General features: G+C 37.6%; 1 protein-coding gene across 1 annotated transcript in view; it reads left to right on the top strand.

Annotated features, from left to right (window-relative positions):
• SBF2 (SET binding factor 2) overlaps positions 1-21,764 on the top strand; it is a 235,948-nt gene that overhangs the window by 86,687 nt on the left and 127,497 nt on the right. The window contains exon 3 of the mRNA XM_065755333.1: positions 9,005-9,142. Coding sequence (XP_065611405.1) covers positions 9,005-9,142 — 138 coding nt within the window. The remainder of the gene's footprint in view (positions 1-9,004; positions 9,143-21,764) is intronic.

Below are 21,764 nucleotides of genomic sequence, written 5' to 3'. Positions count from 1 at the left end.
TGAAAGGAAGAGAGAAAAGATGAAGGCAGAGGAGAGAGGGAGAGAAAAACCGCATTAGGCGAAGATTTATGTTTTGTGCCTGGCCGGTAAAGTAAATATCTATAAAATGCCAATTTATGTTTCTGAATTGAAGCTAATTTCCTAGGCTGTTATTTCTCAGGTGACTAGCAGTCTCCTGAACTATGTAGACAGTAGTTAATACTAACAAGAAAAAAAACCACATCTTGAACAAGTAAATTGTTGTAATAAATAGCGTCCCAGTACAGGTTAGAAACATCTCCTGACTACTGGTTCTTGAGTAAGGACAAAGGTACTTCTTAGTCTATTTCAGGCTGAAAATTAAAACATGAGCCTTAAATACAGAGAATGAATTTCTATGGGTATGATATTCTTTCTTCAGTGTTCTTCTTACATTGTTGCTTTGGAAATATTCTAAATATCACATATTTTCCAACCATGCTTTCTTTGTTGTCTCATAAGCAAGCACAATTCATTTGCTATAGACGTGTATTCTTCAGATTGAAGTATCATTAATTTCCTGAAATCATTCCTTTGGTGTGAAATTGAAATTGTGATTTCTGTTTCTGTATTGACTATTTACTATCCAGTTTGCTCACTCACTGTTGTTTAGAGTGGCAGCATAATTGGCAGCATTTCTAGCTGTCTAACTAGCATTTGTATGAGAAATGTTGAGGGGAAGGTTACGTGTTACCCTCACTTGCAAGTCTTGAGAGTTCTGATTCATGACTTTTGAACTTTTTAACTTCAAAATGCATGCTAAAAGAAGAAAATCTCTCTTGCATAATACTTAGAGACACCTAATGTATTTGTATACCTCACTATGGGTCTAGAAGTTTCTAGTTCCCATCCATGGTTGTCTCTCTCACTGGCTCTGGTAACACTGAGCATGGCAACTTTTTTTTTTTCTCAAGGTAGGGATAAAAAAAGGACTTTAGGTCCAAGGGACTTACTTGGCCTGAAGCAAGGAAGGAGTGTGGTTTAAAAGAAATTTAAATAGAAGCCAGATTCTCCTTATTTGCACAAGCACACTAATTTTACCTATCCATAATTAGAACAGAGTAGCTGGAAGTTCATTCCAAGAAGAAAATTCCATTCACAGTATCAGAATTAATGCTATCAAAGGACTATGAAGTTATACAATAAAGTTATTCTTAAATCACGCTACCTGTAGTCTAGGTTGATTTTGTTCAGAAATAGAAGATTGTTTGACAGATCTTTTTGAATAAGCCACTGCGATGGGGATATTAAGTGAAGACAGAGAAGGAAACTGGTTTCCAGTTGGGTATAATTTTCTAGGTCATTTTGTTATTTTGGAAAACAAACCAGATATATAGTCCTTGCAAAAGTTCATTTTACGAGTCTGTCTTTTTCAACATTACAGTTCACTAAGGAAAGGTGTTTAAAAATCATGCAGTGTTAAGAGGTTTAAAAAGCAAAATAATGAACTTGAAACAAATTTATTCCATGTATGCATGGATAGGCTTGTACATTTACTAGTCTGGTGCATCTCACATGTGAGGGAAGGTTGAGTGACCTGCGGCTGTTCAACTTGAAGCAGAGGGGAGGATCTTACCAATGTCTTTAAGTAGCTACAGGGAGGGTGCAAGGAGGACAGAGCTGGACTCTTCAGTGGTGCCCAGTTCCAGGGCACAAGCCAATGAGCAAACTGCTCAAATGGCAGCGTTTGGACCAGATGGTTCAAGAGGTCCCTTCCCTCTTCAACCATTCTGTGTTTCTGTAAGTGGGGAGGTTAAGTCAGTCCTTGCCAAATTTCAATAAAAACCTTCTGTATCTCTGTGACTTTGGAGAGTTAATCAGCTGTTTTTGATGAGATGCTCATACATATTGACTTGCTTTGGTTTGCTGGACTTTTGATACAGGGTTTGTATCAAACTTGTGCCATATGATTACTGAGGCTCACTTCAATCTGGATTTCAGATTATAAAATATGTTCACCGTTAGTTGCGCAGGTTAGTGACGTTGAGAGATCTCTCAGCAGCTTTCAGCCTTTGGAAGTCTGAGAATATGACTGAGGATCTTTCCTTTTTGATGTGTATTTTTAGTTCTCCTGAAAAGGAGACACCTGGGGTAGAAATATCCACAGTCTGTGGGAACTGCTCCTCCCATAGAGGGAGAGGAAGGATTACTCACCTGCAACTCTTCTTGGACAGTTCTGTCATCAGTATTCACAAGCAACTTTCCTGCTGCTTCTAGTGGAAGTTCCCAAATGTTTGAAGCAATTTCAGTTTTGAGAGGATAAAGGAGGGTCAGCATCCAGCTGTGTCAGCACGTGCAGGCACCCAAACATGTCTTTTTGCTTTTCTGAGAGGAGGAAAGTTTTTTAATTTTAAGTGAATGTAGCATATTCATACTCTCTTCTCCTCTTGTCTCTTTGTTGTCATTAAGTTACAGAGAGTCTGGAATTAATGAAATAAATTGAAGTTGGCTTCCTAAGTTCTACTGGGTGATGCTGGAAGCAGACTGCAGCGCTTCAGGGGTGCCATGAGGTGAACGTGTTAAAGTTCATTTTGGATTTTCAGCGTACTACAGGCCTCTGAATTTCTTTGATGAGTGAAAGCTCTTTTTTTTCTGTTTTTTTTTCCTTTAATGAGTGAATTTAATTGCTTATAGTTGACCACCAGAATCATCTGCAGTGCTGGCTTACAATATCTGGTAAGGGGCTTTTACCTGAAAATTCAGAGTATACTATAACTGTGTTAGTTTCATTGTAGATTACGCTAAGGATAACTATGCAATTTGTTAGAAACAAGATGTTAAAAGTCAGGAAGATGTTATAAAGTTTGGTGTATATTTTGTATTCTGTTTACATTCACAGAGAACCCCCAAGCTTCAAGAATTTCTGCAGATTTACAGCTTCATAACACTGCTTTTTTTATTTTGCCGATGGGCATTGTAATTGTTTTGATTTAAGAAGAGGTATGCATCTGAAAAAGAAAATTCCCTGTGCCAAAATTCCATACATAAGTGAATGGTGAAATGGTGAAATACTCAGCAGCTGGTGCTAGGTCATGCAAGTCCAGATGGAACAAAATTCCTTCACATAATGTCCAGATCATGGTCCCTTATTTTCAGGGAGGCTTGTAACTAGATGATGATAGTGCATGTTAAAAACAAAATACTTCTATTTGAGAAGTAACTAAAGCCTAATGGCCCAGAGTTACCCAGGGGAGAAACAAACATTTCGTGGAAGAGTTGAAATGGAAGGCGACTTGCTGTGTCAGACCTTTTAAATCCTAGTCATTTTGGGATCCTTAGTTCAAGTCTTGTTACTAGAGCTCTGTTTTTTCATATTTTACATGCATTTGGATAGTTCTTGATTTTTTTAACAAGAAACAAGCACACAAATACGTTTTGAGAAAATACATAATATGAGAATGTGTTTTAAAGATGTTTAGTTATTTAAGTGCAGTGGTCTGTAGTGGTATTTCATGCACGTCATCTTCTGTTTAATCTCTTCAAAAAGTGCTTGCAAAAGATGACTTGCAAAAAGTGTATTGTGTTGTAAACTTTGTGAACGAGCTTTTTCCCATTCTACTTTGGCAGTGCCATTGTAAGGAACGGATTTCTGATAGAAAGCTGACTGATTGTTGATACAGAAGACAATGTAAACTGCAGACTGAGCAGTCTTTCTGACTGTTGCTGAACAGACCCAATTAGAACATTGGTTTGGGTTTTTGATTAGGACTTGGTTATTCTTGGGGTGCAAGCCCGGAGATGAATGTTCAAGTTCTAAAACTCAGTTCAGCAAATGAATAATTTCTGCCCAACAGATTCAGAAGTCAAGTAATATACTTATGCCATAATAAGTATACAAATTACTAACATTTTTCTGTAACGAGACTAGAATACTAGATAAATACTGTTCAGTATAGTAATAGTATGAAGTATTCACTTTCACAGTATTCAATAAACCTTATCTTAAGTGCTCCAGTGTTCGGAGAGAGATTGTGACAGCAGTCTTTAATTTTTCAGCAGACTTTAGAAAGCTGGATACAGCATATCGAAGGTGCGGATGTGTGTAACTAATTTATATACGTCATTTTATAACCTAACTTATTGTTTGATTTGGAAGTGTTTTGTGTGAGCTCCCTGGGGTGCACGAAAAAGAGTGTGACCAGCAGGTCAAGGGAGGTGATCCTCCCCCTCTGCCCTGGTAAGGCCTCACCTGAAGTACTGTGTCCTATTCTGGGCTCCCTCATACAAAGAAGACAGGGATCTCCTTGAAAGAGTCCAGCAGAGGGACACAAAGATGATAAAGGGCCTGGAGAACCTTTCTTCTGAGGAGAAGCTGAGCAACCTGGGTTTGTTCAGCCTTGAAAAAAGAAGTCTCAGAGGGGATCTGATCCATGTCTGTTAATATCTAGGGGACGAGGCTGGACTCTTTTCAGCAGTGTGTGGTGATAGGACAAGGGGAAATGGCCACAAACTGAAGCATAGGAAATTCTGCACAAATGTGTGTGGGAACTTCTTCACAGTGCAGTGATGGAGCACTGGTACAGGCTGCACAGAGAAGTGGTGGAGTCTCCTCTGAAGATGTTCAAGAGCCAGCTGGATGCCTACCTGTGCAACCTGGGCTAGGGAGCTGATTTAGCAGGGGGATTGGACTCAGTGATCTCAAGAGGTCCCTTCCAGCCCCTACAGTTCTGTGATTCAGTGGACACCTGTGGTTTCAGGGAGCACTTAAAATGTCATTTCAACACCTTGACTGTAAGATCTCTGTTTCATATTCTTCAGTTCAACTTCTGGATATTTCTGCCAGATTTTTAAGGCAATCACTTGTAATCTGGAGTGGATTTGAAGCACTCATCACCCTTAGAGGCTTAATTCTATAAACAGTGGGTTGGACAGCATGATTCTTTTTAATTTTCAGTGTCATTGGTAGAAGCTGTGTTCAGGTTCCAAGAATTCTGGCAAGTAAGTGGAACAATATGCGACTGTGTTCATTTTTAAACTTCTGAGTTTTTTTTCCTGTTTACTGAAGAAGCACATGACCTTTGAATTATGTTCACAGTGGTGCTTTTGTCTGTTTTGGTATAGCATCTGGTTGGTAAGGAAACATTTTTCTCTTCCTGCTGGCCAGATTATGGTGGCAAGAGTACTGGATAGTAGCTTGCGTTTATACTGGTTTGGAAAGTTCTTCTCAGTGCTGTTTGCATTTCAAGTATTACACTAATATTTATTACCTTATTTTAACTAAACTGAGACTCATTCATTGTTTAATTTCAAGGATGAGCCTGTTGTCTCTATCCTCAGTCTCTATATTTATAAATCTCTTCCAGTTTATTTGAAAACAGATTCTCTGTATAGCCATTGAGTGTACTTTGCTTAAGATGTTTTCCTTAACAATCACTAATTGTCGTCCACTAGTAAAGAATAAAATTGAGAAAGCGTATTTTATACTCAAGTCCATTTTTAGATTGGGAAGTATTTTCACTGGCATGAGTAGGATTTGAGCTTCCACAGAATTTGATTGCTATTGAGAGCTCCCTCTCCAACTTGACAGTCCCTTCTGATCATTGCAATGTTGCTTTATGTTTACCAGTTTACAGGGCAGATGTTGGTAAAGTTTTACACAGTAGACCTGCAAATAAGGTTTTATCACAACAAAAAGAATTATCACTGAAATGGACTTTATTTTAAAAATGCATTTGGAAAGCCTGGAAACAATGAATTAGACCTACTGATGCTCAAAAGTTCAGAATTGTTAGATTCTGCATGTATTGTGCAAAATATGGCTGTGTGTAAGCCACACATCCCAACCTCACGTATTTGTCATTTGTGTGCAATTAATCCTGGTGGATTAATTGCATACTCTGTATTCCCTTCATGTAGAATCATTGAACATCTCAAGTTCGAAGGGTCCCGCTAGGTCTCCTGGCACCAGACAGGACTGTCCCCTGAGCTCCATGTCTGAGAGCGCTGTCCAGCGCTCCTTGAACTCCTGCACTTGTTGCCATGCCCGCTGCCTGCTCATCTCCCTCTGGTGCAGAGCCTTTCCTTCACCACCACCGCCTCTCCCCTGGTTCTGTGCCATTCCCTCGGGCCCTGAGGCTGTCCCAGAGGGCAGAGCTTAGCGCTGCCCCTTGGGTTCCCTATTTGGAGCTGCAGCTACCATCCGTTCTCAGCTCCTCTCAAAGCATGTGGAGTGGGCATTTGTGGCAGGAGGACACGAGCAGTGCCTGTGGGAGCGATCAGGGAGCTCCTGTCAGGACAGGTAGGCTTGGCAGGTCTGAAGGAATGCAACAGCCGTAAACTCGAGCATGCAGAGCTTGAGAAGTGCCAGAGCCAAGGCAGCATGAACAACCTCAACTTGACCTACTTTGTGTGTGTGATTCAATTTTAACTGTACACCATGAAAATATTGAGTTTATTATTCGAATCTTACTGTATTTGTGTTTTGGCTCGCAGTCATTGGACAAATGGCTACTCAATGTCAGTGTGTTTTCATATCTTGTCCAGGTATAGATTACAGGCTTTTTACCACACGCCTCCTAAACTCTACGGATACATACAGAACTCAAATGATTTAATCACCAATCTTTGATGCTTCTTTTGTTATGATGTCTGTGTACATCTACCACATTGTGTTATCTTTATGGACGTCCTGTGAGATTAATGGTGGTATTTTCTTATTTTTAACTGATGTGGGATGAAAAACAAAGGGAGATTAGGCCGGTATTATCAAACTCATGGACTAATGCTGGATGCTTAGCTTGGAATGACTAGGATGTCTTTTCACAGAGTACTTTTTGATGTCTGGAACAGTTACTCTCAGTTGCAGGAGGGAGATCTAAGAATAAAGACTCAGAAGTGTTAAGCTGTCTATCTTGAATATGAAGAATATAACATGAGAATCTTTTGGTTTGGAAGATTTTCCCAGGATCATAAAACAAACTGTGTATCAGAGGCAGAGGTTTAACTGCTTTTTGCCCAAGAATACCCAGGTTTTATTGCAGAAGTTCTTAAGATGGATTTGTACTAAATGTTCGTGTGCAACTTTGTGCTTTCAGTTTTCAGCAGATGTCTTGGTCGGGGGTGGAGTGGAGCGAGAGAAATTTCTGGAAACACGAAATCTCGACCTCTCTTTCTGATTCCTTTGCCATCTGCATTCTTGAATGATTTTAGATTTTTTTTTTCCTAATGCAGACAAGTCTTGTCTTGTTGCATTTACCCCCTGTAAATTCTAAGTTTACGATTTTGTTAATAATGATGTGCTTGTGAATTTTTTGTCTGACTTCAAGTCTTCAGGAAGAGAAATAATGAATACAAAATTCCCTAAAGGCCATTTCAAGGTTCTTCATCAAACTGACTTTGAAATTTCAGCCCACTCTTCCATTAGTGGGAACAAGATATTAATCAGTGATCTATTTCTGTTGTTTGAAAGAAGAAAAAATACATACATTTTTTCCTATCACATTTGTGATGTATTTCTCTTTTTACTCATACTGTTTGTGCACCTCTGTTCTGAGGTCAGAATTCCTGTCAGTGTTTAGGCTGACTTGAAGTGCTCATGTCAGCTTGGAGGAACAAATACTAATGGTACTTAAGCATATTTGATGTACATTATAGGTATTACACATTATGCAGTCTGCTTATTGCTGCAACAGCTCAGTAATCAAATGTGCTGAGAACATGTGATGTGCTTGGAGTATCTTTGAGGCGAGAAGTTTTCTTGATCCCTGAGTCTTTATGAAATCATCAAATTTGAGCTTACTTTTCACAGGGCCAGGAAAACTTATATCCTTGTTATGATACGACCTCTTAGAAAATTTGCAATGTTTGCAGTGAGGTTTATAGAGGCAATCAGTAAGTAGGTGAAAAGTATTCTTCTATACATAGGCTTTTGTTGGAGTAAGTATTGAATAATTTTGCAAGTAGTTGTAAATGGAATTTAAGTTTGACTAGGTAAACTAATAAGGAAAGTCTTTAATAGCTATCAGAGAATGTTAAGGACAAACATGTTGCTGGTGGCTCAGAAGGCTGATCAGCTGGAGGATGCTGGAAACTTTGTTGGTAAGAGAACAGAACTAACTGGGCAGTTACCCAACCTTGGACTGTTTTTAAGCTGCTGCTCTTAGATCCTGATGGAAACAGCGTTCTGGACTTGTCTCATCCGATGTAGCCATTCTTAGATTTTATATCTCTTTAAAATGACTACAGATGAACAAATCCCTATGATCCTTTGATTTGTGGGAAGTAAAAAGGCAGATCCTATGTGCTTAACAGTTTTGTTTTAAAAACAGGAAGGTACGTTTCAGGGAGAAGAAAAGGGTTGGATGCAGCTGGTACTTGAACAGGAAAAGATTACTCTGTAGTTGTGACACAGCATGTGAAAATCAGTCAAATCTAAAAGCAGCTTCCTATGCCTGTATTTTATGATTCTCATGACTGGCTTTTTTGTTAGTGTATAAATGTGCACAGAAATGTGTACAAGTGATACAGTATATCAGTAGTTTTATACTTCCAAAGCTAATTTTAGTTGCACATCTGTGTTTGTAATGAAACTGTAGGTTTCAACCTGTAGTTTTATAGATCTTGAAATATGTGACAAAATTAAAAATGTAAGAAGGGACATTCCAAGACAATAATTTAGCTTTGAATTCTATCTTGTAATCTAAACGAAGTCTGCAGTACTTGTTAATTTATTCATATTGCTGCTTGTTAAATCCTTGTACTGATTATCTTAAATACTGAAGAGACCTATCTTTAGTGTGTGTACCATGTGCAGTGTGCATAACATCTCCCTCAATGTTTATCAATCTGATTAGCTGTGACCTACTAGTTTTTTTCCCATTTTCTCCAAATGTTTCAGTTCTGCATATATTTGCTTTCAGTTAAATTTTCTAAGCTTCTTTTTCAGATAATGTTCTGTTGTATTGCTTAAAACTGTTTTCCATAGTTCTTGAAAGAAAAGAAGATATTGCATAACTAAAGCCTATTTTGTTTGTTTTTGTTTCATTAGTTTTGCCAACCTGGAGGATGGCAGCTTTCAAAAGAGAGAAAACAGCCGACGTTCTTTGTGGTGGTTCTGACTGATATAGACTCAGAGAGACACTACTGTTCCTGCTTAACTTTCTATGAAGCAGAGATCAATCTACAGGTAATGCCTTTACAGTAAGTCAAGAAATGTAGAAAAAGGTGTCTAGAAATGCAAGATGAATGTAACAGGGCAGTTTTAGAAAATGCTGTAATCTTCTTGCTAAGCATGTCCTGTTCCATATTATATAAGTGTGTGTTTTTGTTCCAAGGTTTGCACTTTGTCTAGGCAAACCTTAAGAGTTTCAGGAGCTGGAGAATCCACGGTGTCACTGGGGAGGTTACGCCAATAATTGAGTAGACTCACAGTAAAAAATTTTCTTCTTGTATCCAGTTGGAATCTCCCCTTGTGCAACTTGTGTCCATTGCCTCTTTTTTGTTCCTTGTGGCTTTCCTTTTTCTCATCATTTGTCTTCCTTTTTTTCCACCATTTGATTTGTTCTTGTTGATGAGACAGGCAACATAACGTTCCTCCCATTTACTTCAACATATGACATAGCAGAAATGATTCTCATTTTGTTCTACAATAAATGTTTATTAACTTCTGCTCCCTCTACTGGCCATCTCTATCAGAGTAGCACAGGACAAATGTGTACACGTATGCTGTAATGTATACATATTTCTAAAAGTGCATTTAATGGCAAGACTTGTGTGGGTGTAAATTTCACGATTTTTAAACCGATAGAATATTTCTTCAGTTTTTAGGTAGGTCAGATTTTGGGTGTCAGCTGTTTGGCAGCCTTGGATTTTAAACATGCATTTAATTATTTTTGGGCAACTTCAGTCTTTCAAAAATAGACATTTTGTTTCCCAATTTATGTAGAGTACTTCACAGAATCTATGCTATGACATAATACTTGGAAACTTTAGTAGCTAGAACCTAGGGAAAACCTAATCCAGTCTGCAATTGTGGACCATTGTTGTTATGTTTTGAAATATTTTCTTTCCCAAATGAAAAATCAAAAGTAAGCAAAACCTTGGCATTAAGTATACTAAAAAAATAGATATACATAGATAACTAGATAAAGGAATTGTTTTTTTTTTTTCTTTTAGTAAAGAACTATAACATCATTGATTAAAAGCATTTTAGAAAATGCTTTTAGTAATCCAAACTGTTTAGTACTGGAGTTGAAATCTTACTTTATCTCATCAAATAGGTAATAGACGCAGTGTAGGAATAATGATATCATAATTTTTCTAGGCACAACTGCAGGCCAGAGAATAATGGTTGATCCTATTTCATTAACACTATTATTTGAATTGATATGTTTATTTTATTTTATTTTGTTGGAAGGCAGTAGAAGCAGAAATGTAACAAAAAAGTAAATCTATTTTAGTGTAGATCAGTTGACATGTTTCTATTAATGCCTACCAACTATATTTTATAGTTGAAGAGCAAAACATTCTATAGTAATTCCTTACCAGCTGATAAAAATTTGAAACAGCTGACTCTTCTTCTACTCTATGTATTTCATAATATATACTAAATTTAGTAAACTTGTTATTTATCCAGTGGTTTCTAGCAGCTGCTTTTGATTCACTATCCACATCTTTCAAGTAATGCTCATCACAAAACGTGTATTAACAGTATTAACTAAAAGGGTACTTTCTTATATTGCTTAATTGGTAGTAATAATAATAATAAAAACAAAAATGAAAAAAACTTAAAGCAACAACAAACAACAGCAAAAGGGCAAGAAAAAGAGGAAAAAAAGAAAACAAAACTGAGCAGCAGGATGTTGGTTCTCGTAATGCCATTCCTGGCTGTGTTGCAAAGAATGCATATTTTTCAGATGAACTTGCTGTGGTGAAATTTATTCTATGACTGCTTTGTTTATAGCCAAACTTCCTGTTTCTTTCTAAAACCCAAAGAGAATAATTGAACGTGCCCTATTACATGGTCATTAGACAAGAATTCAGCACATGTACAATCTGTAAAGAAACATAAGCTTATGAAACATTGGACCATGAGAGTAATACTGATTTAACTATTCAGATGCACACCTTATTAAACAAAGAGTCTGTGAAACAGTCACGAACTTGGAATCTGGGCATTAATTTTCACAGTTAATTACGACAAATGAAAGATTCAGTTTCCCAAAAGAGTGTTTTCTTCTTTCCTGGTAGCCTTCACCAGGTAAATCTTGCAGCTAAATAAGACTGACCTGAATTTGTTTTGAGTAGGTTTTCTATCTGGCTTGGCAGAATCATCTTCAAAGGACATTTAGACTTGGGAGATTCTGTGGTTAATTGAACTGCAAAGTGAAAACAAGATCATCTGTCATGAGTATGGGAAGAGCAGTAGAGAACCTTTTTTGAGCCTCTTGCATGCAAATGAAAATTTTTTTGACACAATTATTCAAGCTTGGCCTGAGAAGTTTACTTTCCTTGCTGCAGTTGCCTTCATTATTACTTGAACTGTTTGCTGCAGGATAGTAGGCAAATGTTTCCTGAAAAGTAAGGAAGACTTACTCACATAATATGCGAGGTATACCCTGATAGCCTAGGATATAAGATTAATATAGCAATTGTAAAAGCTATATGCAGGAGTCTGCAGGAAAAAAAAGTATTCTATGTGTTGTTTTTGAAGGTGCTATACTCTGTTTAATCTCTTGTCAGGTGCCTGTCCGAAGACGTTTCCCAGTGATGATAAAAGCACAGGCTGTAGATGCAGTTTTCCCAGAGGTAGTCTAATAATGAGTTACTAGTGGTAAAACCAGTGTCATTTAAAGACTTGTTAAGTTTGTTTAAGAGAGTTTAATATGCAAGGTTTATCTCCCACTTCAAGTTCCTACCAGTCCAAATGCTAGGAAGTCAGAGATGCTGAACCACCGTTTCCTTCTTTTCCATTTCTTGTGTCTCCAGGAGATCTGATCCACCTTTATGTCTGCCTTAAGATCCCTGTTAGATATTCCATGACAAATATAGCCAGATGCTATACTGAGTTGTGAGTATCTACAGCAATTAGGTGGAGAATAAGTTGGGAATATCCTTGCTACCTCTTCCCACACAGTGCTTTCAAGTTTTTTTGCATTACAGTAATTTGATCCTTACTGTCTGCTCTCTTGCTGTTGCTTATCATGGACATGAAGAAAGCTCTATCCTCGCAACCAAAAAACCCAAAAAACCAATTTAGCTTATTTTTAACTTATTTTTCTGATGACTGAAGCTGAAAGCTGTTGAGGAGCCAGAGTATTCAGAAGAATCATAACTTAATCTACAGTATTCACCCATAAATTTATTAGCTATCAAGAAACAAAACCAAAAAGCAACATCAACAACAAAAAACAAAAACATATGTTTAGTTATTTGTCAGCAATTTCTGGATGTTACCTGCTAACATGAAAAGACTTGATTAAAATTTTTGACTCGGCAGATGCTTCTGTTGACCTCAGTTGTGCTTCTTATGAATTACACAGTCAGAATTTATGCTGACAGTGCTTCAGAAGAACACCATAGATGGAATCTTTTTTAAAAAATGTTGACTCACATTGTTTGGGAACATAATGGTCAAGTTGTATATTTGTTTTGCATTTTTTTGGGAAAAAAATTCCTCTCACCAGCCCCACCATCAACAAATTGGAGAGTGATTTATGTCAGCAACTGAGCCAGTGTGACTGCATTTCTTGCATTACAGAAATTCTGTTCAATGTGATGTGCAGGAAATGTCAGGTGTTAGTTTCTAACAATCTTACTACAAGATTTACCTGTTGATTTATCATAAGCATGTGTACATTAAAACATTGTGATCACAAAGTTAGTATGATTAAACATATCATTGTCAAATGTACATAAGCTGTAATTTGCATGTCTCCTTTTTCTCTTGATCACTCTCTTCCTCTTTCTGTTCCCTTGCAAAAACAGATAAAAAGAAATAGTAAAAATCCTGTACCAGAACATGAGAGATGCACAATATTCACCAATATTTCCTGAGTCAAAGGAAAAACCGCCAACAAAATTATATCATGCTCCATAAAATTACAGTTTTTATGCTTGGATTGTAGAGTTGGTCATCCTTGGGAGCATATAAACAGGAGGGGGAATGACTGTTTACAGGGGTTGACTGTGATAGAACAAGGGGGAATGGTTTTAAACTAAGGCAGAAGAGATTTAGGTTAGATGTTAGGAGGAAGTCTTTCACTCAGAGGATGTTGGCGCTTTGGAACATGTTGCCCAAAAAGGTTGTTGATGCCCCATCTCTGGAGGCTGGATATGTCCCTGGGCAGCCTGGTTTAGTGGTTGGCAACCCTGCCCACAGCAGGGAGGTTGAAATAAGATGATCTTTGAGGTCCTTTTCAACTCAGACCATTTTATGGTTCTACTTGTGTTAAAGCATGTGCCACTTGATGAGTCACTGTCATTTGTTTTTAGCCGAGAATCCTTTTTGAAACATAAAATCCAATTCTCCTTTTGATATTTTGATATTCCTCACAGTTTGTAAGGAAAAACCCATCATTTAGAAATAATATTTAGAAGAGTTCTATCAGTATCCCTCTGAATCTGCTGAGAAAATAATGGTATGATAATATTCGGAGATTAAAGCAATACCTTGCTTCCTTTACGGGAGGAGAAAATGTACAGTTCATATTCTACATGATAAGAAATAGCCTTAAATTTTGAATATCCTTTTGTGTGTTTAAGATGTTTTCTGGACCAGAACTGAAAGTAAAGTTGAGAACAGCTGACTGAAGAAAATATTTTCATCAGCCTAATAACAGTGATTAATAATAGCAGTGATTTATCCTGTCCTCTATTTCCTAAGCATGTGCTTGTGCATACACGTGTACAGATATCTCCTTCCCAATTTAAATTTATACTGTTGCAGGATGGAAAGGCTTTTTTGGGGTAATCTTTTTGTCCTTGCTTCTGTGCGGAGTTGACACTTTTGGCCACAATAACCCCATGCAATGCTATAGGCTTGGGGCAGAATGGCTTGAAGAATGTAGAGAGGAAAAGGACCGGGGGGTGTTGGTTGATGCTCGGCTTAACATGAGCCAGCAGTGTGCCCAGGTGGCCAAGAAGGCCAACGGCATCCTGGCCTGTATTAGAAATAGTGTAGCCAGCAGGAGCAGGGAGGTGATCGTCCCCCTGCACTCAGCTCTGGTACGGCCGCACCTCGAGCACTGTGTTCAGTTTTGGGCCCCTCACTACAAGAAGGACATTGAGGCCCTGGAGCGTGTTCAGAGAAGGGCAACAAAACTGGTGAGGGGTCTGGAGCACAAGTCTTATGAGGAGCGGCTGAGGGAGCTGGGATTGTTTAGTCTGGAGAAGAGGAGGCTCAGAGGAGACCTTATTGCACTCTACCATTTTCTGAAAGGGGGTTGTGGTGAGGAGGGGGTGGGCCTCTTCTCCCTGATAAATAATGACAGGACGAGAGGGAATGGCCGCAAGTTGCACCAGGGAAGATATGGATTGTATTTGAGGAAACATTTTTTTCTCTGAAAGAGTGGTCAGGCACTGGAATGGCCTGCCTAGGGAGGTGTTTGAGGCACCGTCCCTAGTGCTGTTCAAGAAGCGTTTAGATGAGGTGCTAAGGGATTTGATTTAGTAGTTCAGTGGGTAGGAATGATGATAGGAGGATGGTTGGACTAGATGATCTTGTAGGTCCTTTCCAACCTAATGTATCTATGAATCTATGACACAGTGAACCCTGAACTTTTGGCATTTATGTGACAACTGTATGTTCATTGGACTTGGACTTCCCAGATCTTTTCCCAGTTATGTGGGCTAATTGCCCACTCAAGAAACTGGCTTTAGACTGTGATTGCATAAGCTGGATGGAAAGGTGGAATGAGTGGGTACTCGGTTACTTTTATTTTAATGTGTTTAAGTGGTAATGCATTTATGTAACTTCTGCAGTTTCAAAACAAGGTGCATTAAATGGAATACATAAAATGGATGCTGTGTCATGCAAGAAGGTTGTATGGGAACTGTTGAATCATGGCCTGAACCACTGATTGATCATGTGAGGTGAGCACTGAGTCAGCCACAGGAGCACAGATGAAGGCAATGCTCTGTGTGACCGGAAGGGGTGGAGTCTGGCTCCACCTCTCCAAGACCCCATTTAAGGGCTGACCACCACTGGGAAGGCTCTCTTGTTGGAGATCCTTCCTGTGTGTTGTTCCAGGTGAGCCTCAACCTTTGGTGACGGTTGAGGCCTTCCTAATTTATTGGGTGTCTTTATATCATCTGGAAAATCCATCCAAAAATATTCTATCAATCTTCATTATGCTGTTTGGATACTATTTATTCAAGGTATTTGTCCTACAAAGGTGCAGTGCAAACTCCTTATTAAATAGAAGTGTTTGTCCCTTAGGAGTGTTCTTTAGTGCTAAAAGTACTTAGCAAGTGGATAGAACGCATTATAGAGATTTGAAGTTACTGTATTTGGTGAGGCTTCATAATTTGCATGTTTTTATTCTTATCTTTGGTCCTTTTCTTTTTTAGCTGATTGAATTCCTGCTGTGAATTTATACAGTTTGTTATCCTGTTCCGAAAGGATTGAATCAAGATAATGGCTTTTACATTCTTATATTTATCCCGGCATAAGATTTAGCTATGGTGGTATGATTTCTGTACATGAAACAATTATGTAGTACATCTCTCCACCTGCAATTTTGGTTAAGCAGAACAGATTGTAGACAGAATGCAGATTGATCTTCTGGAGTCAGTCAGCTGAGTTTATCGGGTATGTGCATTTGCATAATCTGAAAAATAAATAACATGAACTGATGCTAAATGGTTTTTGGCCTTTGATTTTTTCATAAACTGGATGTTTGGCTGCAAATGAGACCAGCAGAGCCTAAATCACATGGAGAGAAAGGGATCTGTCCCAAATGAGCAATTGGCATGAGATTACTAAAGCTTCAAATAATTTTTCTTGAAGTAAGACATAATGCATGGTCTCCAAATCTCTTTTCCTGAGCAGTCACTAGAAAAACAAAGGGTTTGCTGACCTTGGCACAATCTTAGCGCAAAGTTTTGTAAAGGGCAAACTGTTTTTGACAACTGTCATGAAGTGCTAGAGTGAAAGTTTTTTTAATGGCAGATGTTCGTTCTCTCTTGGGCTGGAGGAATTATTGTAAGTACAGTTGTAATTTACTATCTGTTCATATTTGATTTCTTCTGAGTTTCAAATTACACATGCCAGCCGTCCAGTCTCAAAACTTCAGAGCTACACCAAATGCTTATGTTCTAACTTTTCTGTCAATAGTTCAGTTGAAATTGACTTTCTTCTCTCTGACCTAATACTTCTCCACCCACTGCTAATCCGAACTAAATGCACTGACTTCAACAGCATGTGCCTCCAGAGCGGAGATGTATGATCAGCATGCTTGAATTGTCTTGGTGCCTGAAGATGCTTAATGACCCCAACAAAAGCAATTCACAGAGCTGGCACAGGGTTGATTCAGAGATCAAAAAGCACACATAGTCATGCAGAGGTGAGGAGGGATAGTTGTGGTTTATATGTGCTAACATTCACCTGCATTCTGATTGAACTATTGCTTGTGTGTCTTCAAGCTGTGGAAGTCCTTTAAGATCACCTACATTCAGTAGCAAAATGAAGTTTTTTGAATGATAGTGGTAGGTTATTTTAATCTATAATGAATGACTTCAGTTCCTAATGTACATTTTGTCTAGATTGTTATTTTAAGCATCAGCATTTGAAAGCAGAGCTGATATCTTCAACTAACCTCATTGTGATAGCAAAAATTGTGTTAGTGTGCAAACTAAAGAAAAAACAGTGTTTGAAGGCTAAATTAAAGCAATGGGTATTTTGGTTGAGTAACAAAAACAGCTGCTATATTTTTCTTGGGTGTTATTTTTCCCTATAGTACTGCAAAATCAGTTGCTGTCTACTGAAAGTTTTAACATAATTTCTTAATTTGAAATTGAAGCTTATATGAAAATATCTGTTCATCTGCTCATTTTCCACGAGCAAAATTTAAAACAAGTCTAGTGTCAGCCACATGACTGACAGCAGAGATCTATTTCTGGTGAGTTTTATGTACACAGGTGGGTTAAGATGCAGGAAGAGTTATTTCATATACCCCCCAAGAGGGTATATGAAAAACTTGGGGGAAAACTTGGAGTGCGAGATCTGCCCTTATCAGACACCAGGTAATCCACAAATGTTTTTAACCGATCAACAGTAATCTACAGGAAATGAAAATAATTTGTTCTACAAAGAGCTCTTTGCTTGTTATATGGGTGCTGTAATTATTTTTCTTCTCTATTTCCCATAAAGAAGGCAGAGTCTGAAACTAAGTTGATTTGGCTTATTTTTTTTTTGTATGTACATGCATTTTTTTGTATATGTGATTCTTTTTGTGTGTATATATACATATATAGGGTAGGAATCAGAAATAGGTCTATATTCACCTAAATTGATTGTTTTTCTTTATTTAGTAGACTCTAACTGAGGCTTAACCCTGCATTAGTGTTTTGTTTGCGAGACTGAAGTCTCAACAGAGGATTAATTTTGATAGGGAGTAGAAAGATGGCATCGGTAGAGTTTTGTCTGAGAGTGGTTAAGAGTTAATGTCCAGGAATGAGCAATGGAAAGTGGTTTGCATGGTGCTGCTGTGGATGCTCCCTCCTCTGCAGTCCATGCCTGATGCATATTTTGTAAGCATTGTGAATTTCACTGATTTATGTGATCTTCTCATGACCCTTGTGGATTTTTATGATTTGTGCTATTCTGTAGCATTAGAGCTTCAAAGGTTAACTACCCATTGCATGAAGAGCTACCTCCCCTTGTTAGTTTGAACGTCATGTTCAGTAAGCATGCCCTTTTTATGGTTTTGTTACTTCTTTTGTTTTTCTTTGAGACCAACTTTAAGTACCTCATTTGCTTTGGGTTTGGGGTTTCTGTCGCATTTTCAGGTGTCTGGTTTCTGTGTGAAGTCATTAGTCTCAGCAACAAGAAGTATAGAGTAAAGCTAAGCAGTAAGAGAAGGGTCTGATCCAAAGGAGCTTCTAACAGCTTTGCTATTGCTTTGATTGGTTGAGCTTCTGTCATGTTTCACGCAGTGTGAATGATGCTGTTTTGGTGAGTGGGGACACAAAGTAGCTCCACTGAAATGTCTCACATAGACCCATTTGATGCTGAATGTGGGAACTAAGCAATTACTGTGTTCTTGGTCATTGCCATATGGCATCAGAATCTCATAATTTTCAACTCTCAATGCGCATTTGAGATCAAAAGCAGAATTCATTGAGTAGCAAATGAAATAGGATTACTTGATATTCACTTTTGTTCCAGCTTCAGTTTTGTAGAGCAGTGAATACAGTGTGCTGAAGGTACAGGAGGCTGGGATGAGTTTCTGAAATGACCTCAAGTGAATGTTAACTGTGCCTGTTACGTTATGACCAGTTGTTGAGTTTCCTTAAAGCCAAAGGACACTGTTTCTGGTGGTTCAATTTAAAGTGGAGAACTAGCTCATGTCGTATAGTAATATGCATATAGCCCACACGTATTTGACTTCAAGTGAATCTATTAAAAATATATTTTTTTTTTCTAAATTTTGGTTTTGGGAAATCATGCCTAGTCTACTGATAGGTAACTCCAGTTGTCAGTTACCTCCTGTATTTAAAAATGTTTGAATAATTAGTCCAAACTGGTCGAGCTTGGGCTTAGTGCCATTTACATCCCGTGGCTAAACTGAGGAACAAGTTATTCTCAGAATACAAGCAAGCAAAAAAATAATTATCAGAATGATGATGAATAGTGCTGATCACAGTTAATTTTCCTAATCATTATTAGTCAGGGGGTTCATGCTGTTGTTTTTTGTTTGTTTGCTTCTGTCATCAAAAATTTAATTGTTCAGCAATTTTTTTTTGAATGCTTGGAGAAATGCATTTTATCAATTCATCTGCTTTTATTACACAGAATTTATCAATAAAAATCGATGTTTTTGGTTCTGTGTGTGGTTATTGCATGTTCCAGGTTACTCCAGACCCTTCAATTTGGGTTGCCGATGTTAAATATCTGCTTCAGTGATATAGGAAGAAGGGTGATCAGTTAAAATATATGCACTCATACTCACCAGCTTTCTATTTTCATTTATGTAAGAATCTAGAAACTCATTATGTATATCAGGATTTGAATGTATGTAATTTAGATATGGGTGCGTTCATTTATTAAAATGCATGGAAAAAAATGATTTCAGATGTATTGGCTTTCTCTTACATGTATAGCACACACAATTTTTTTGGCCAGTCTCTTTACAGAGCCCGAAGTTAAATGGTATGTTCTTCACATGCTCTTTCACCAATTTTTTGTGAAACTATTATGTTTTTATCAGCTGTTTATGGGAGAGGGAGGGGAACAGGTAGAAAGGAATAAAAGCAAGAATGGGTTATCAAGTTAAACTGCTGTAGAAGCAGATCAGTTTTTTCTGTTTCACCTTAAATTGATACATTCTCAATCATGTTTTGCTTAGATGCATATATATGTTTGAGTATTTTAACAATGTTAGTGTTAATGTTATTTTCTGGATGAACTGTATGATGGATTTGAGTTGACCACAGCATACAGATCTCTGCTCCATTTTCCCTGTGTAACTTACATCAGAAGCCTCGTCAAAATGCAGAAGGATTGAGGATTCTGGCTTTGGCAGGCAATGGACAGGCAGTCTTGATGAGCTTCAGTCAAACACAAGTATAGCTACAGGGTATTGAATTTTTTAAGCATGATGAAAACATTTTTGATCATCCATCATCATATAGTTCTTTTCATCAATTAGATCAGTCTCTGTTATCTATTCCTTAGCCTACTGAAGAGGCTTTGTCAGAACTTAGCTGTTATGAGATTAAAATAACAGCCAAACACAAAAAGAAACAACCCAACCCCACAATAACCATTATTCATTTCCAAGTCATAGGTGATGAAAGGTGTCAGGACAGTGTCAAAGCAGTGCTTCAAATTCCGTTGTTACATTCTTCCAACAAATACAAGTGCAGGAGGGAAGTTGTAGTAATCAGCCAAATTAAAAAGAAATAGTAACTATGTTACCCTACTTCTTATTAATCTCATTTAATTCTGCCTTCATAATGTTTTTATGCTTAGGAAGGAATTATTCTTAATTTATTTGTCTACTGAATTCTATTTTAAAAAATAAGAATGTTTTAAGAACAAAACTTATTTTTTTATCTTTGTTTAGGGAATAGTATTTTCTTTAGATGGAAGTGAAAAATGGTAAAATAAGCATGTGTCTGATCGCAAGTGTAACTAGAAAGAAATAAGTTTGTGGTTTTACCACTTGGCATTTAGCATTGCTAGAGAATGCTCATGCTGTTAATGCTTTGCTCGGAAAGTAGGTTAGAAGTCATGCATGCAGTGATTATCTGCTTAGTCCTCTGACTTCCACTACTGTACCTTCTTGCCTGTCCAAATGCTTAGCATGGGCAAAAATGTGGCTCCAGTCATATTACATTGTTCTGTGGATCTTCTGTGAAGTAAGACACAGGGTTTTAATAGTGTAAATTTTAAGTTAGATTTAGTTATGTACTAAAACAGAACTAGGTTCAAGTTCGAGTCGATTTGTTGAAAATTGTTTTTTTTTGTAGAAACCTCCTCCCTGTCTCTGCACCCTGAGTTTTTGTAATCTTATTACTAGGTGGATGTAGAAAAGCTGTCATATTCATTTGCCATTAAAAAATGTAGAATAAGTTTTAATTCATTTTTCCTTATGTTGTCGTGATCCAAAAACTCTAGTTACCTTAATGCTTAGAATTCAAATTGCTCCTTATAGCAGTTGATAAAATTTGGCTTGTATGTTTAGTAGTCTGTAACCACTTCAGTGGGTGTGCAGATTTCCCTTCTATACTGTATCTCTATTATGTGGCTATTGCTTTCTGTTTATGGAATCTTTCTATCTATTGCTAATTTTTCATCTTCCTGTGTCATGTTGAGAATAAGATATTTTCTCACTATTAACAACAAAGCAAACAACCAAATGAGTTATGCAGTTTTATTTAAGGCCATTTTAAGAATGGTCTGGGAGAGGGTTCTGTAACGCAGTGCAGCATCTGTGTGCTGTGATTCTTATCTGTTCTTTATCACGTTTAACTTTGTTTCGCGGATACACCATTCTCGAGTACAGAATTCATGTAAAAATTATTAACGTTATTATTTAATTAGAAACATGAGATAAACTGATGACTTCTTCACTTCTGCTTGCCAGAGCCTGTGTTTCTTCTGTTTAGAAAGAGTAAGGGTCAAAATGAGAGTATCAGCAGCAAGAGCTCTGTGTTTTCATGGAGACTCAAGGTGGTATTCTGTTGAGGTGGTTCTGTGTGTCAGTATGTGGGAATTATTAAATGCCTTGTAGTTTTCTATGATGTTGCACATTATTCTGAGTAATCGATTTAGTGATAAATAACTTTTGGAAATAAATTGTTTAGATGTAGTCCTAGGCACTTGTTGCAATTAAAAAACAAAGCAAAACAAATCAAGAAATAAAAACAGATAAAAAACTGAAGAGGCGTTCCCCTACAGCTAAAATAAGAAATATCTGTGAGGCTGTGTTCCAAAAGTAATGCCTCTTATTTTTTTTTTTTTTTTGCTATGTTGACCCACAGTGCAAGAGGCAGATGTTGGTGATATGGAGGTAGAAGTGTTGACCCTTGCAGCCATTTTGACCCCATGCAGCAGCAGAGGGGCAGTATGATGAAATAGTGCC

The sequence above is a fragment of the Cyrtonyx montezumae genome, unplaced genomic scaffold (genome assembly GCF_038088225.1).
Source record: "Cyrtonyx montezumae isolate F1298 unplaced genomic scaffold, pur_monq_1.0 scaffold_10, whole genome shotgun sequence".
In the NCBI taxonomy this organism is placed as follows: domain Eukaryota; kingdom Metazoa; phylum Chordata; class Aves; order Galliformes; family Odontophoridae; genus Cyrtonyx; species Cyrtonyx montezumae.
This window is presented reverse-complemented; position numbering and strand designations above follow the sequence as displayed.